The sequence below is a fragment of the Sphaerodactylus townsendi genome, linkage group LG10 (assembly GCF_021028975.2).
Source record: "Sphaerodactylus townsendi isolate TG3544 linkage group LG10, MPM_Stown_v2.3, whole genome shotgun sequence".
Taxonomy (NCBI): Eukaryota; Metazoa; Chordata; class Lepidosauria; order Squamata; family Sphaerodactylidae; genus Sphaerodactylus; species Sphaerodactylus townsendi.
In genome coordinates this window covers 20,217,294-20,231,092 of record NC_059434.1, presented here as the reverse complement: position 1 = coordinate 20,231,092, position 13,799 = coordinate 20,217,294, and the positions used below count along the sequence as shown (strand labels likewise).

Here is a 13,799-nt window from a genome sequence, read left to right as displayed (position 1 = left end):
TTTTTTTAAACAGATGGAGGCGCTAATAACTTTGGTCTGAATTTCCTGACCTTTATCATTCTTTTCAATAATCTCATTCCTATCAGCTTGCTAGTTACACTAGAAGTGGTGAAATTTATCCAAGCATATTTCATAAATTGGGTAAGTATGAATATTATGCAATATGTAGACTATTTAATGAATGTATTGTCGAAGGCTTTCACGGCCGGAATCACTTGGGTGCTGTGTGGTTTCCGGGCTGTATGGCCGTGTTCTAGCTAGAACACGGCCATACAGCCCGGAAACCACACAGCACCCAAATATTTAATGAATTTCAAAAAGTTGGTAGATACCCTCCCTTTATCATTAAATCTGCATTACTGTAAAAATGCAGCATTTTGTAATAAAGAAAGTGGTTTTGTAAAATCAGGCATCGCATGTTTTTCGTATACAATTGTGAAGAATGTAAGTGATACAGATTTTGGCCAAATCCTTTACAACGCAGTCCCGAGCCCCTATCTGAAGGCAGTGTGACTCATAGTGCTAGATTTAACATCCTCAGTGCGTGCTCAAAGAACAATATGTTATCTTGTATCAGTGTTGTAATCTATTACCAATTTATGCATGCTGTGCAAAAGAACATGGCCTTGACAAGTCTCTTATTTGGTTGCCTCGGTGGCTTTTTGGCCTGTAGGAGCTACAGACACCTGCACAACAGTATGTCAGCCGCAATTTATCCTAAGGAAGAATTTGGGTTTAATTGAAACAGCACAGCACTGTGGAGTGCACAACATATAGCTTGGTTCCTAAAGGATTCTGAGTGCATTCATAAGGACACTTTCCTTGGAGTAAGCCCCATTGAATAACATGGAACTTAGTTGACTTGATTAAAATTGTTCCCTTGGACGTCTGCTTCTTGAACAACAGCCCCCTTTCCAGACCACATTGCAAAACTCTTTTGAAATTGAAGAAACTTTCAGAAGTAGTTTCCAGTGTGGCATAGGGATTGTGTTAAGAGGCAAATTGTAAAGAGATTTAGACAGTGAACCAAAGAGTTACCTTAAGGAACCCACATTCTTGGGCACATCCAGTGGAATTATTTGGCAACTAATATCAATGTAGATACAGATTTCTGCACTGGAGGATGCTTGTGGAATTAAGTTCCATTGACAGCAGTGGACAACAGTAAAAATAATGTACTCAGCACAAAATTAAAGTTTTGATTTGGTGGGGGGGGGGCATAGCTTTTATTTTAAAAGCTGCCTTTTTTTCAATAGGACATTGATATGCATTATGAACCTACAGACACTGCCGCCATGGCTCGTACATCCAATCTCAATGAAGAACTTGGTCAGGTAGGATGTGTTCCATAATTTCTTGGCATCTAAAGTATTCACTGTTTTAAATTCATGGGCTCCTTTCTGTAGTTACTGTAATTCTTTTCTGGAAAAAAATCACTTATTGAAAATTCCATCCAGTTACAAATCAAAGAGCTTCATTCTTTCCCCTGGCTTAGCAGCACATTTGTAGAGGTATTCCCTATTTGCTGCTTAAAACTGCACATGTCTATATCAGTTCATGGTTGTTGTTTGAACCTACCTGACAACTCCAATCATCTTCAGCGTCTCTACTTCAGGTGCCCTCATCACCTGAAGCAATCCTGACCTTGGTCATAATGCCAAAACTTTTGAATTCTCTGTCTTCAGGGGTATTTTGCCATCTCCCTCTATTACCTTCGGTCAGCAAGTGAAATCTCTTTGTTTTGCGTTGCTTTGCTTTCATTCCCTCTCACTAATTTTTATTAGCCCTCCTCGTTTTGTGTTTATATGGTTTAACTGTTTTAAATATTTTATGAGAATATTTGTATTTAAATGTTGTGTTGAATGTTTGAAATGTTTTGATATGTGCTGCTTTGGGAACCCTGAGTCAGGCTGAAAGCTGAATTAGAAATGTATTAAATAAGTAGTGTGTCTGCGCCACAAAAGTTTTCTCAATGGCAGCGTTTTCCTCATTTTTCTAGGCTCATTAATGTCTGTAGCCGGTGAGGATGACCTCAGATTTGTTCAGTTTAATCTAATGCACACTCTTTGAACTTCCTTTGTTGCCAGCAAATCCTTGTTCAAAAATATGCATGGATAGAAATTTGACCTCTCAAAGGGCAGTGATCAGGATATTCTGCTGCTGGCAACCTTTCTTCAAATAAGGAGACGCTCCAGCATAATATTGCTGAATTAGCATTTATCAGAAAATGTGACTGTAACATCAAGGCTTAAATAAACATGAAACATTTCTCATTCACTATAGATGCTAAAAAAAATTTCAAAACTGCAAGCAATTATTTCTGTTCTGATTGTTCTCTGTCTTGTCTTTAAGTACATATGTTCTCCATAGAAATGCTTTAGCCTGTACAATGTGCATTTCATACTCTTTTGACCTTGCTATTTCCATTTTCCCTCTATAACTTGTCTGTGCACATATGTCTGCCAACCAAGAGTTCACTTTGTGCACCTGATGAAGTTGCCTTTAGTTCATGAAACCTATGCCTAGGGATACGGCAGATTTCACAGCAGATCTGTTCAACAGTGTATAAGCAGCATTTATTCTGTATAGCCAAAGGCTATTTCAATCACACAAAAATAAATCATAAATAATCAGACAGTGAGCCAATCAAGAATATGTTTGGCTTGCACTGAGCATTGTGAACAGAGCATTGTGAACAGCTGTGAAAGAATATGCAGCTGCTGTTGGTTAGAAGATCAGCTAGGAGTTGGGTTCTGATCTCTTGCCACTTCCTGTTTCTTAGCTATATTGTTCTGGGACACAAAAAAGCCTCAGAGGTAATCTGCCAGCATCACCTAGAAAAAGTACGATGCAATACATTTGGATCTCTACATTGCAAAAGGGAGAGGAGGAAGAGATTATATCTTTCCTTTTTTCTGCGCTGCTAGGAAGGAGAACTGGCTGGCCTTCTTATATCCTACCCACTTCAATTTGCTATATTTCAGCAAATATGGGTCCCAACAAATTTTCCAAGGAAATTGGAAGAACCGGACTTTCCGTTAATTCACCACCACCACCATTACCCCCATTTGACTGGTTACAGAGCAAAATTTCCTCAGAGGGAGATCCGGAGCCGCCTTCCAGCTGATCTTTCCAAATAGAATCTGACTTCTGTTGGCTGTGATTAAATGCAAACAGATTGTGAACAGCCAACAGCCCATCAGTAAATCAGCTGCCTGAATGACACTGATCAATACAATGTGAGACGAAACAAGCACTGATAGACCGTTAGTCTTTAAAGTGCTACAGGACTCCTTTTTGTTTTTGAACAGTCTGCTTCAGTCTGCTTCAACTGCAGACAACAGTGGTCCTGTAACTTTTTTCAAGTTAATGAAATTCTAATGCCACAAATGTTAATACAAGCAGGTTGTTTATAAATTCATGATAAAAAAATAGTGAAACTGTTCTTTCTTACTAAAACTGTTACTTTTTTTAAAAAAAAAAAGCTATACCACTTATTGAAAGTGCTTTTTTTCAAATGCAAATAGAAAGTGTACACCTAAATGTACACCTAATGAAAAATGTTAATGTTCTTAGGTGAAATACATATTTTCGGACAAGACTGGAACCCTAACCTGCAATATAATGCAGTTTAAGAAGTGTACAATTGCAGGAATAGCTTATGGGTAAGTATTCCTTCAGTACGTGTTGGGGTGTTTTTTGTTATTGATTGGTTTTAGGGGTGGGTAGGTATTTCATCTGGTGATGATGAAGATGATGATGATTGCTTATGGTCAAATGTTGGGGCTTCAGCAACTTCAGGATTTTTACCATCAGCTTATTCAGGAGAATTTCTTTTTAAAATATTTTCTTCATAATTTCTTCCATCATTTACATCAGAAATGTAATGGCCTCATAAAATAAAATAATAGATATGGTTGCACGTTATCCTTATATTTCTACCTGTGAGTATCCCTCTAGCAATTAAAATTAAAATATTCAAAGAGCTAGAAGCCTGTGTCAGATGACTGTTTCAGCATCTACTATTTTAATATTTCTTAACCCAATTAATATCTCTATCTTTTTCACATGATTTTTAACTTATTTAACATTACACATAATGTAGAGATTAAATTGGGCAACAGGTTGAGATACCTCATTGTAATGTAAAATTAATAAGTCTCTCCAAATGTCCCAGTTCAGAAAATTAATATTAAGAACATTTTTAATGGAAATGATAATTCCTTAATATTAACAGAGTCAGATTAATGAAAAGGCATTATACAGAGATTGTTAAAGTGAGCTGCAGTTGGAACGTGTTATAGGTCCACCTGTCATTGAAAACAATAATAAAGATAAAATATGTGCTGGGAGCCACAGTTCTATTCACTTTGTAATTTTTAGGCATTTCTTGATAAGATGGTGTCAAGAGAGTCCATTTTCCAGAAGTCGGTTAAATGTCATATGTATTTACTATCTGCGTATCCCTGCTGATTTGAGTTTGTTTGAAAGGAAAGGAAATTACAACTGTTTCATTTCTTTTGATCTTTTGTATTACCTCAGTGTCTTTGAATATGAGTTCTTCACAATCAACAAATGGAAAAATACAATAGAAATGTTTTCTGGCTTTATGTAATATGACAGTGCTAGCAGTAAGGTCCATTTTATGGTAAAATCAAATGGACTCCTCTAGATGTCGGGGAGAGTGGGTGGGGAACTGAACAGGCTGTTGGCAGGGCTGGTTCTTTTCCTGCCTGCTTCTTTCTCCTCCCACTTGCGACTCACTTCGCCTGCCGGTGTTCTTTCCCATCTGCCTTCACCCACCTCTCCCCCGACCGCTTCGTCTGCACCCTCCTCCCCAACTCAGAGTTCATTTCGGCTGCTGTTTCAGATGGGTAAATTATCCGGGAGGGTTGGTGCCAGCTCATCTTGGACTTTGGGATGAGGGGAGGGCATGTGGGAGAATGTGGAGGGTGGTGCCGGGGCCGGCAGGACAGCGGGCAGCAAAGGCACCCAGCTTGGTTTTTGGAGTGAGAAAAGGGCATGCAGGGGAATAGGGAGGTGTGAGCAACCCCTCAGCTGGTCACCCCTGCAGAGTAGGCTGCCTTGGCCTCATAGGGGCTCAGCTGCCTTTTGTGTCAAATAAGATGCGATTCTGGCTTCTATTCTCAGGCACTTTACTTCCATCAGATAGTCAACAGCACTTTTGCAAGCTTGACCCCGGCATCACATCAACCTCCCTCTTGTCCTGCTTCCGTGTTATCCCTCTCAGGAGGTTCTCTCCCTCCTGGGAATCTCCTAGTGACTGACAAGCTGGCAAGCTGTCTGTCTTGCACTACTGGCCTGGTACTGTCTCTTCAACCTTCATAGCCCTTCTCCTTGATTGCATCCTGGCTGGGGTTGTGCTGGCCCCATCCCATTCTCCAAGGCTGCAGTAGGCTGCTGATTGTAACTTGGACAGGGCTGTGCTGTCTCCATCCTTTTCCCTGTAACTACTGAGGCTTGTTCTTGCTGCTGAGGCTCTCCTGACATTTCTTTGCAGCCTCTCCCACCCCCTGGCTTCCTGGAGGTCCCTGTTCCTTTTAGTAAGTGCAAGGTTGGGACTTCCAGTTGTGGGGTGCTCCAGGGTCCCTGGCTGGGTATCTGTGACAAGGAGAGGGGTGGAACAGGCTGCCTGGTGCTGGAAGGCAGCCCCATCCCTAGAGGTGCTGGGGCCAGTGGGGCAGCGGGTGGCAAAGATGCCGCTGCCCCACTGCCCAGCTTGGTCTTTGGCTTGAGGGGAAGGCATGCGGGGGATTGGGAGGGTGATGCTGGGGGCAGCAGCCATTCCATGACTGGAAGTGAGTCCTGCATGCCAATTGGTGGGAAGTGAGTTGCCACAAAATTCCATCGTTGGGGAATTATACGTTAGGATAATGGCTTGGTTAGCTTGTAGGCATCCAACTAGTAAAAATCATGCTGGATGTTAGATCGTGCTGGGTGTTGGAGGACAACATTGTATGTTGTTTCAGCAAACACATATTCCAAACTTGTGCTTAATAACACATGCAGGAAGTAATTAATGGGAGGCAGGAGTGGTGAGCTTTTTTGAAGCCCACTGATTTTTCCTGTGCAAATACCTTGTTTCCCAGGGCAACTTTTTCCTTATCTGGGCTTCTTTCAGTATTCAGACCCTTGCTATTGAAAAATTAATAATTAAAATAGCTAAAGAGAGTAGGTTTCAGAGAAGAATCAGCAGGTGGGTAAGGTAAGCATCTCCATCCTGCTGTTTCTACAATTTATTGTTTCGGTTGCTTTTCATGGCCGAAATTACTCTGGGTGCTGTGGGAGTCAAGAATAGTATTTATAGCATTCTCTCCTGACGTTCGTCTGCATCTGTGGCTGGCATCTTCTTATACGTTAGGATAATCCTCTGAAGATGCCAGCCACAGATGCAGGCGAAACGTCAGGAGAGAATGCTGCTAGAACACGGCCATACAGCCTGGAAACCACACAGCACCCAAATGTTTCTACAATTACTGACTCCCACCATCGTTGCGGTAGCATTAGGAGGAAAATGAAGTACTGAGAATCCAGTGTTCCCATAATGCTTAGTTTAGTTGTGAATTGGGGGGCAATTTGTTTTGCTTTTTTTCATTCCTGGTACCATTTTACAGCAAAGAAAAAAGATTGTGATGCTTGCTACATTTAGCTATCATAAGCAATATATTTTTACATTAATTACCAGGTTTGGGATTCAATATACTATGTTCAGTGTTCTGTTTTTGCATGGGGGCTTTTCAGCTCTTGTTTCCCATAGCAGCCTCCTTACTGCACAATCGAACCCATTTCTAGTAGTCTTTGTAGAAAGCCAGGGGCCTCCAGAACAGTACCCATTGAGATCCAGGAAGTATTAGCAACAAATACCCAACGTGCAAAGGAGTTTATGCACATACACACCTCTCTGCTGCTAGACCAGGAAAAATTAGCAGTTGCCATGACAAGCTTGAGTTGTGTTTTCAATTTCTCATTCTCCCTGATGATCTTCCATGAACTTTTCCATGAACATGGAATACATTAGTATTTTAATGCCGTGTGCGTTATTTTCAAATGTGGAAGACATTTCCAGGGAAAGATTGTGGCCACTGTACTTTTTCAGATCAGCAACAAGTATAGGAACACATACATCTTCCTTATTTGGTCTAAATGGATATGTAACTAAGGATTATACTTAAGAGTAAAGCTACAGTATAATGTTTAGCTCAGGAGGTGACTTCTTAGGGCTGAAATCTTTCCTACACTAACTGCCTTTCTGCTTTAAACAGGTAGGGTTGCATGTGTTCATCTTCATGGCCTCTGCAGTCCCACATGGGAGGACACTTGCACAGGCCAGCTGCAGAAGACTTTTAGCTAGCTTTTTTGGAGCGTTAGCCAACCAGAGTGTGCTCTCTTCCCCCATCACGTGCCCTGGCAATGGTTTTTCATGTATTTGGCTTATCCTCTGCTCTGAGGGTTTTCACTAAGGTTATGGCTATGGTATTGTCCTTGATGGGCTGCAGTATCTTTTCCTTACTGGGATGACTGTTATTTGTAAATTCTCACTCAGCTGGTGTTCTTTGGAGCTCACTGTCAGTGGCCTTGCATGTAATTCAGGCCATGGGGCTTGTGGTCAGTTCTGTGATATCTAAATTGGAGGCTACTCATGCTATTGAATTCATTGGCCCCATTGAATTCATTGGCCCCTTGTTGGACTCTGGCAGGGATCACACTATTCTCCCTGGGCAATTTCCCACTGGCGATTAATCCTGGGATAACTACCCGAAATATCCAGGTTTCCTCGCGATCTCTCCACTGCTAAACTGCGGAACACAGATCAGTCCCTTTTCTGGCACTCCCCACCCCCTTGTCAAGGTATTTTCCTGGACCTGCTTGTTTATGCACCTTTTTGAAAAAACACTCCAATGGGAGCTAATAGGAGATGGGGCTACACATTTGAGGGTCCATAACTTTGGTCCCCATGAACCAAACTTCACCAAACCTGGGTGGTATCATCAGGAGGGTCTCCTAAAGATACTCTGAAATTTTGGTGCTGCTAGTTTAACAATTGCACCCCTGACAACAGGCACTCTCCCCCCAAGGGGCAGGCCTAGACATCTTCACTAGAAACATGCTGCAGTGGGGATGTTGGAACCTGGATGAAAAAGTGTTGATTCTTTTGAAACTTGGTTGTATCTAGATTAAATTTTCACTGGGAATTCGGCCCCTGTCAGAAGAGTCAAGGCCATCTAGCGCTAATAATCTGTTATGTACACTGATAAATTTTAGGGGATTTTAAATTTTAACTTTACTGTACAGACTATTGGATGTGTTTTTCTTTGAGCTATAAAAAAATGTAGTCTTTTTACTTCCCTGTAGAGGTCGCACTTCTGCTCTAGCTTTGGTCTGTGCAACTGAACAGTAGCAAGTACACGTTTGGTCCCAAATGATGAGAATAATGCTTTGTGTGAAAATATCCTTTAGGCTTTCCAGGTGAAAAGAGATTTTCATTTTAGCATAGCTAAAAGCAAGTACATCACAAGGGCAACTGTGGATGGATAATAGTTGTGTGTAAAAGCATAACTGATTCAGGAAACAAATAGTTTCAAATCCAAATCCAAATCCAAAACCTTTATTAGGCATAAACAAATAGTTTAAAGCTTTGTTTTTTATACTTTTGAAGTAGCTATTATTTTATTTATTTATTGAACTTGATAAATCGCCCACCCCCAAAGGGCTCTGGGCGGTGTACAACAGAACAACAGCTAAAAGCAATAGTACACAATAAATAATAAATAATTAAAATTCCTAACTCAACTCAGTAGAAAATAGCAGCAGTCTAAACCCAATAAAGAAGAAACTGATGATGGCGCCTGATCCCAAGGCCGGGAGGGGACAGACAATACCAAAAAGATGTTACATAGGTTATGCCGATGATGGTGCGGCACACAGCACGGGGGTATCCGATCCACGGCTGGCCTCCCCAAAGGCCCGGTGGAACAATGCGGTCTTACAGGCCCTGCGGAAATTGCTAAGATCCCGCAGTGCCCGCACAGCTGATGTAAGCGTGTTCCTCCAGGCAGGGGCCGGGGCCGTAAAAGCCCTGGCCCGGGTAGAGGCCAGCCCTATCATGGAGGGACCAGGAATCATCAGCAAGTTGGCCTCAGCAAAACACAGAGGCCTACCAGGGACATATGGGGTAAGATGGTCTCGAAGGTATGAGGGCCCCAAGCCGCACAGGGCCTTAAAGGTTAATACTAACACCTTGAAAACAATCCAGAATTCCACTGGAAGCCAGTGTAGGCGGCGCAACACAGGGGTGATGTGTGCTCTGAAAGAGCCACCAACCAAAAGTTGCGCTGCCGCATTCTGGACCAGTTTCAATTTCCGGATCGGTCTCAAGGGAAGGCCCACGTAGAGCGAGTTACAATAGTCTATCCTGGAGGTGACCATTGCATGGATCATAGTGGCCAGGTCGACCTGGGAGAGGTAGGGGGCCAGTCGTCAAGCCTGGTGAAGATGGAAAAAAGGCAACCTGGGTAACATGGGCCACCTGGCTCTCCATGTATTACATGTAGATAATTATCCTGCACAATTTTTATTTTCCATTCACTATTTTCAGAGTACAGTGGTCCTACTCCAGGAGTTATTAAGTGAATAATGCTCTTTTGCTTTTGAACTGTAAGCTGAATATATATGTCAGTATTTCAGGATAAATCATTACAGTGTGTGTGTGTGTGTGTGTGTCTGTAAAGTGCTGCCAAATCACTGCCAACTTATGGTGAACCAGTTGGATTTTCAAGGCAAGAGACGACTCTGTTATTCCTTGGTGATCTCCCATTCAAGTACTAACTAGGTCCGACTCTGCTTAGCTCCTGAGATCAGAGAAGATCAGAAAAGTATTTCAGGGGAAAACAACATAATTGATCTTTTCAAACCCATAAATGATGAGAGTATCTGGGTAGCTTTTGGAAACTGAATATTGGACTAAATGAATCTTTGGTCCCATTAGGACTGTTTCATATTTCATCTCTCAGAAGAGTGTCGTTATCCTTTGCTGCAGATCAGGCACTAACAGTGAGATGGTGATAAATCTTTAACCAATCCCAGTGCATATAATCTTGTGGCAGTTAGTGTTGCTATATAAATATGTTCAGGTCAGGGTTCTGTGGATTATCCAAGATATTTGCTGAAGTTGTTCACACTTTTTATCCATTGAACCAGATTTGTATTGCAATAATCATTTTGCATTTGCCAATAATTTTCATCTAAATTCTCTTTCCATTTAAATTCCTTGTATGTGCTATCTACATTTTGTAGGCTCTCTGAGGTACTTTCTATAATTCTTTACTTCCTTTGTACAGCCATTGTCCTGAATCTGAGGATTATGGCTGTTCTTCAGATGATTGGTAAGCACTAACCTTCATTTAATACACATTATATTCATTTAAAACTCATGATTATTATTAACCTCTAACATTTACATTTTTTAAATTGTGAATGATTTTTAAGTTGCATAATACAACAGGCAAAAGCCAAGAAAGAGTCTCTTTAGGCACGTGCAAAAGATAGCAGCTCCCAGTTAAGAGTTAGGAAAGCAGCTGTAACACAGTATAAAACTGGATTGTGTCACTGCCAAGATTTCGGGGACATCTTCCCAGGAAGTGCAAGCTTTACATGGTTGTGTGAAGCCCTGCTTATACATTTTATCATATTTGTTGAAGTTTATGAATGTAATGATGTTCTGCCATCATTTGGTATTTGGATGTAAAATTGCCTTATTAGCAAAACTATTCAGACTTCAGTTTAATAAAGCTGTATGTAGAAAACCTCATGGGCAATTCAAAATTGTAATTGAGTTATTTTAATGGAGGGCAGCAGGGCCATAGGTAAGGGGGTGATTCTCGGTTTCAAACTCCTCCCATTACATGTCCGGCCTGCTTGAAACAATGCATGGAATGGAGCAGCTGGAAAGCCCTCAGTCACCGAACCCACCCCATAAAACATCTATACCTACGTCACTGAGGGCAGGTTATTAAGTGAGGGAAGTTTGGGTTTTTATTGTTATTTGATATTTCAATTGTATAATTTTCTGTGGGGAAAAGTGGGATATAAATGTTTTGATAAATAGTTTTGCCGAGGTCCGTTCATATATGTAAGTCATTCGTATTAAAGGCATCTTGTGTTTGGATGTGTGACCATCATTGTCAAAATTTTATTTGGTTTCATTGTCTGTACAAGGTTTTATATCAAGATCCTATTCCTGAAACTCATTGAAAAGCATATTATTCTGCAGAAATCAGCTAGTCTATAAATAAATATTCAAATCAAGAATAATTAACATTTCAAGATACCCTCATATTGAGATGAGCTACATTATTGTTATGTAATGATGCTAATTGGTGTGTCATCATGTCTGATGCATTAAATATTTGCTATTACTTTTGATATTATTTTTCTTTTTTTTAGGCAGAGTTCACAAACCAAAGATGAAAAACCATTCAGTGATTCATCATTGCTGGAAAACCTCCAAAGTAAACATGTAAGATAATAGAAAATATAAGTTATGCAAAAAAGGAAGAAGGATCTTTGTAAAACAGACATAACATACACTTAGCAGGAAATGGTGTTTCAATCCCAAGTTTGTTTGTTTGTTTGGAATAAAACACCTTTATTTAAATAAAACTCACTTTGAAACAAAATGTACACACTAAAGCAGGGGTCCCCAAACTTTTAAAACAGGGGGCCAGTTCACTGTCCCTCAGACTGTTGGAGGGCCGGACTAAAAAAAAAACTATGAACAAATTCCTATGCACAAATGATTGTAAAATGTTTGATTTCACCTTTCAGCCTTTCTGTCATGGTCTATTTTTAGAACAGTGACCAAAGTATGTCAAGTACAGAGTGGGTTCCAAATATTGTTGGGGAGGCTGTGGAATACCTTCCCCTGTAAAAAAAAAAAAAGCAGAACTTTCCCAATGAAGCATTCCATCTAACCCAGGATCAGGTATCTTCCTCCCTAGCAGCGAGCGATTTGCCAGCCTGGCTGATGCCAATGGGAGTGAGGTGGAACAGAAAGCCTGAGAGCAACACATGGAGTAGCCGAGAGGGAAGGGCGGAGCAGGCGTTGCCACATGTAAGGTTTCCAACTCTGGGTCAGAAAATTCATGGAGATTTGGGGGTGCCATCATGTAACTGCAATCAACAGCCGTTGGGGCCGGTTCCTCCTCTCCCTTGAGCCCCCACTGCACATGAATGGAGCCATCGCCGCCATGCCTGGCGGGCCGGATAAATGCCTTCAGGGGGCCACATTTGGCCCCCGGGCCATAGTTTGGGGACCCCTGCACTAAAGGCAACAAATGTAACCAAATTCAAACAGCCACTTAGATTACAGGAGAGTGCACTTTGAATCGGCAAAGTACCAGAAAGGGGTGGGGGAACAGAAGACTTCCTGATTTCCAACAAGCCAGAGTTTGCTATGATGACCAAATCAGGCAAAACAACAAACAGTAGTTTGCTTGTTTATTTTTAACTACAAACTGGAATTCCTAACAAGGCAATAGGAGAAACCTCAATCTGTCATTTCATCCAATTTTAATTTAACGTCAGTTGTGGTTTGTTGGGAACATGGGAATCATCAATCTCTAAAGCCGGGTGCGAGGGGACTGTGTGAACCCCATAACATTGTTCATTACAGCTGAATGAAGCCGGTGTTTCACAAAAAGAGGGCAGCTTGTGCCTTTTGAACACCATCTTGCACTAAGCACTGTGGGCCAAGGAAAGGCCATGAGAACAATTCATTTATCTTGTTTATCTTACTCTTTTGTTGATCTGAGGCTCATTCCTCACAGCATATTTATAATGAGTTGCAATTGTTGTAAATGAATTTGTTTTCCATATATAAAAAGGGAAGACAAGTTCATTTACAACTATTTCAACTCATTATAAATATACTGTGCGGCATGAGCCTGAGTCTGTTTCACTGAAGGTGCTAATTTTAAAAATCTCGTGATGTTCAGAATATACCCATTCAAACTGGCAGGGTTCATTTTATTTTTGAAAACTACTCCAGCATAAATGATTTGTGGAAGCTTGTTGTAATTAATTTTACTCAAGGGGGAAAGCTCATATTCAGTTAACACTTGCACCCAATTAGGGGGAATCTCTCAGGGGGCCAGCCTTAGGCATTTTTGCTCCTGAAACGGAATGTTAAAATGGAGCCCAATGAAGCAGACCAAATGCTGGGTCTGAGGCCCTGAATCTACCAAACTCCTAATGGGTTTCTTTTTCTTTCTTCTCCACCTTCCATGTGAATGAGTGAGCAGCAGAGGCGAAGCTACCAGGGGGAAGGGGGGCACGTTGCACCAGGCATGCGCCTGGCGGTGGAAAATCTCCCCCCCTCCCGCCCCCCTTCAGTGCCCCTCCCCCACACACTTACCTTAGCGAAACAGTGCAGGCTGGAGAAGCGGCCTGTTCTCTTCAGGCTGAAAACGGCCTGCCGGGAACTACACTTTCCAGGAAACCTTGCGAGCCCCAGGGTCTCATGGGAATTGTAGTTCTCACCAGGCTGTTTTCAGCCTGAAGGGAACAGGCTGCTTTTCCAGGCTGAACTAAGGCAAAGGGGGGGGGGTGCGGAGAGGCAGGGTGCTGCAGAGCGTGGGGGCAGAAAACACAGAGTGTGCACCGGGCACACTCTGGCCCAGCTACACCTCTGGTGAGCAGCTGTATGTTGAGCCTCCCCAGCTCCCTTTTGTTACTCTTTTCAGTAAGCCCTGATGGGGTGATATTGAACACTCACACATGCC

The 13,799-nt window shown here is 41.8% G+C and overlaps 1 protein-coding gene across 4 annotated transcripts in view; it reads left to right on the top strand.

Moving 5' to 3' along the window:
• The window catches only part of ATP8A1 (ATPase phospholipid transporting 8A1), a 104,309-nt gene that overhangs the window by 41,437 nt on the left and 49,073 nt on the right, over positions 1 to 13,799 (top strand). For 3 of the 4 annotated variants that reach the window (XM_048508985.1, XM_048508986.1, XM_048508988.1), the window contains 5 exons: positions 14 to 141; positions 1,257 to 1,334; positions 3,577 to 3,665; positions 10,359 to 10,403; positions 11,464 to 11,536. In XM_048508985.1, the coding sequence (XP_048364942.1) occupies positions 14 to 141; positions 1,257 to 1,334; positions 3,577 to 3,665; positions 10,359 to 10,403; positions 11,464 to 11,536 (413 nt within the window). The remainder of the gene's footprint in view (positions 1 to 13; positions 142 to 1,256; positions 1,335 to 3,576; positions 3,666 to 10,358; positions 10,404 to 11,463; positions 11,537 to 13,799) is intronic. The other variant, XM_048508987.1, reaches the window with a different exon arrangement.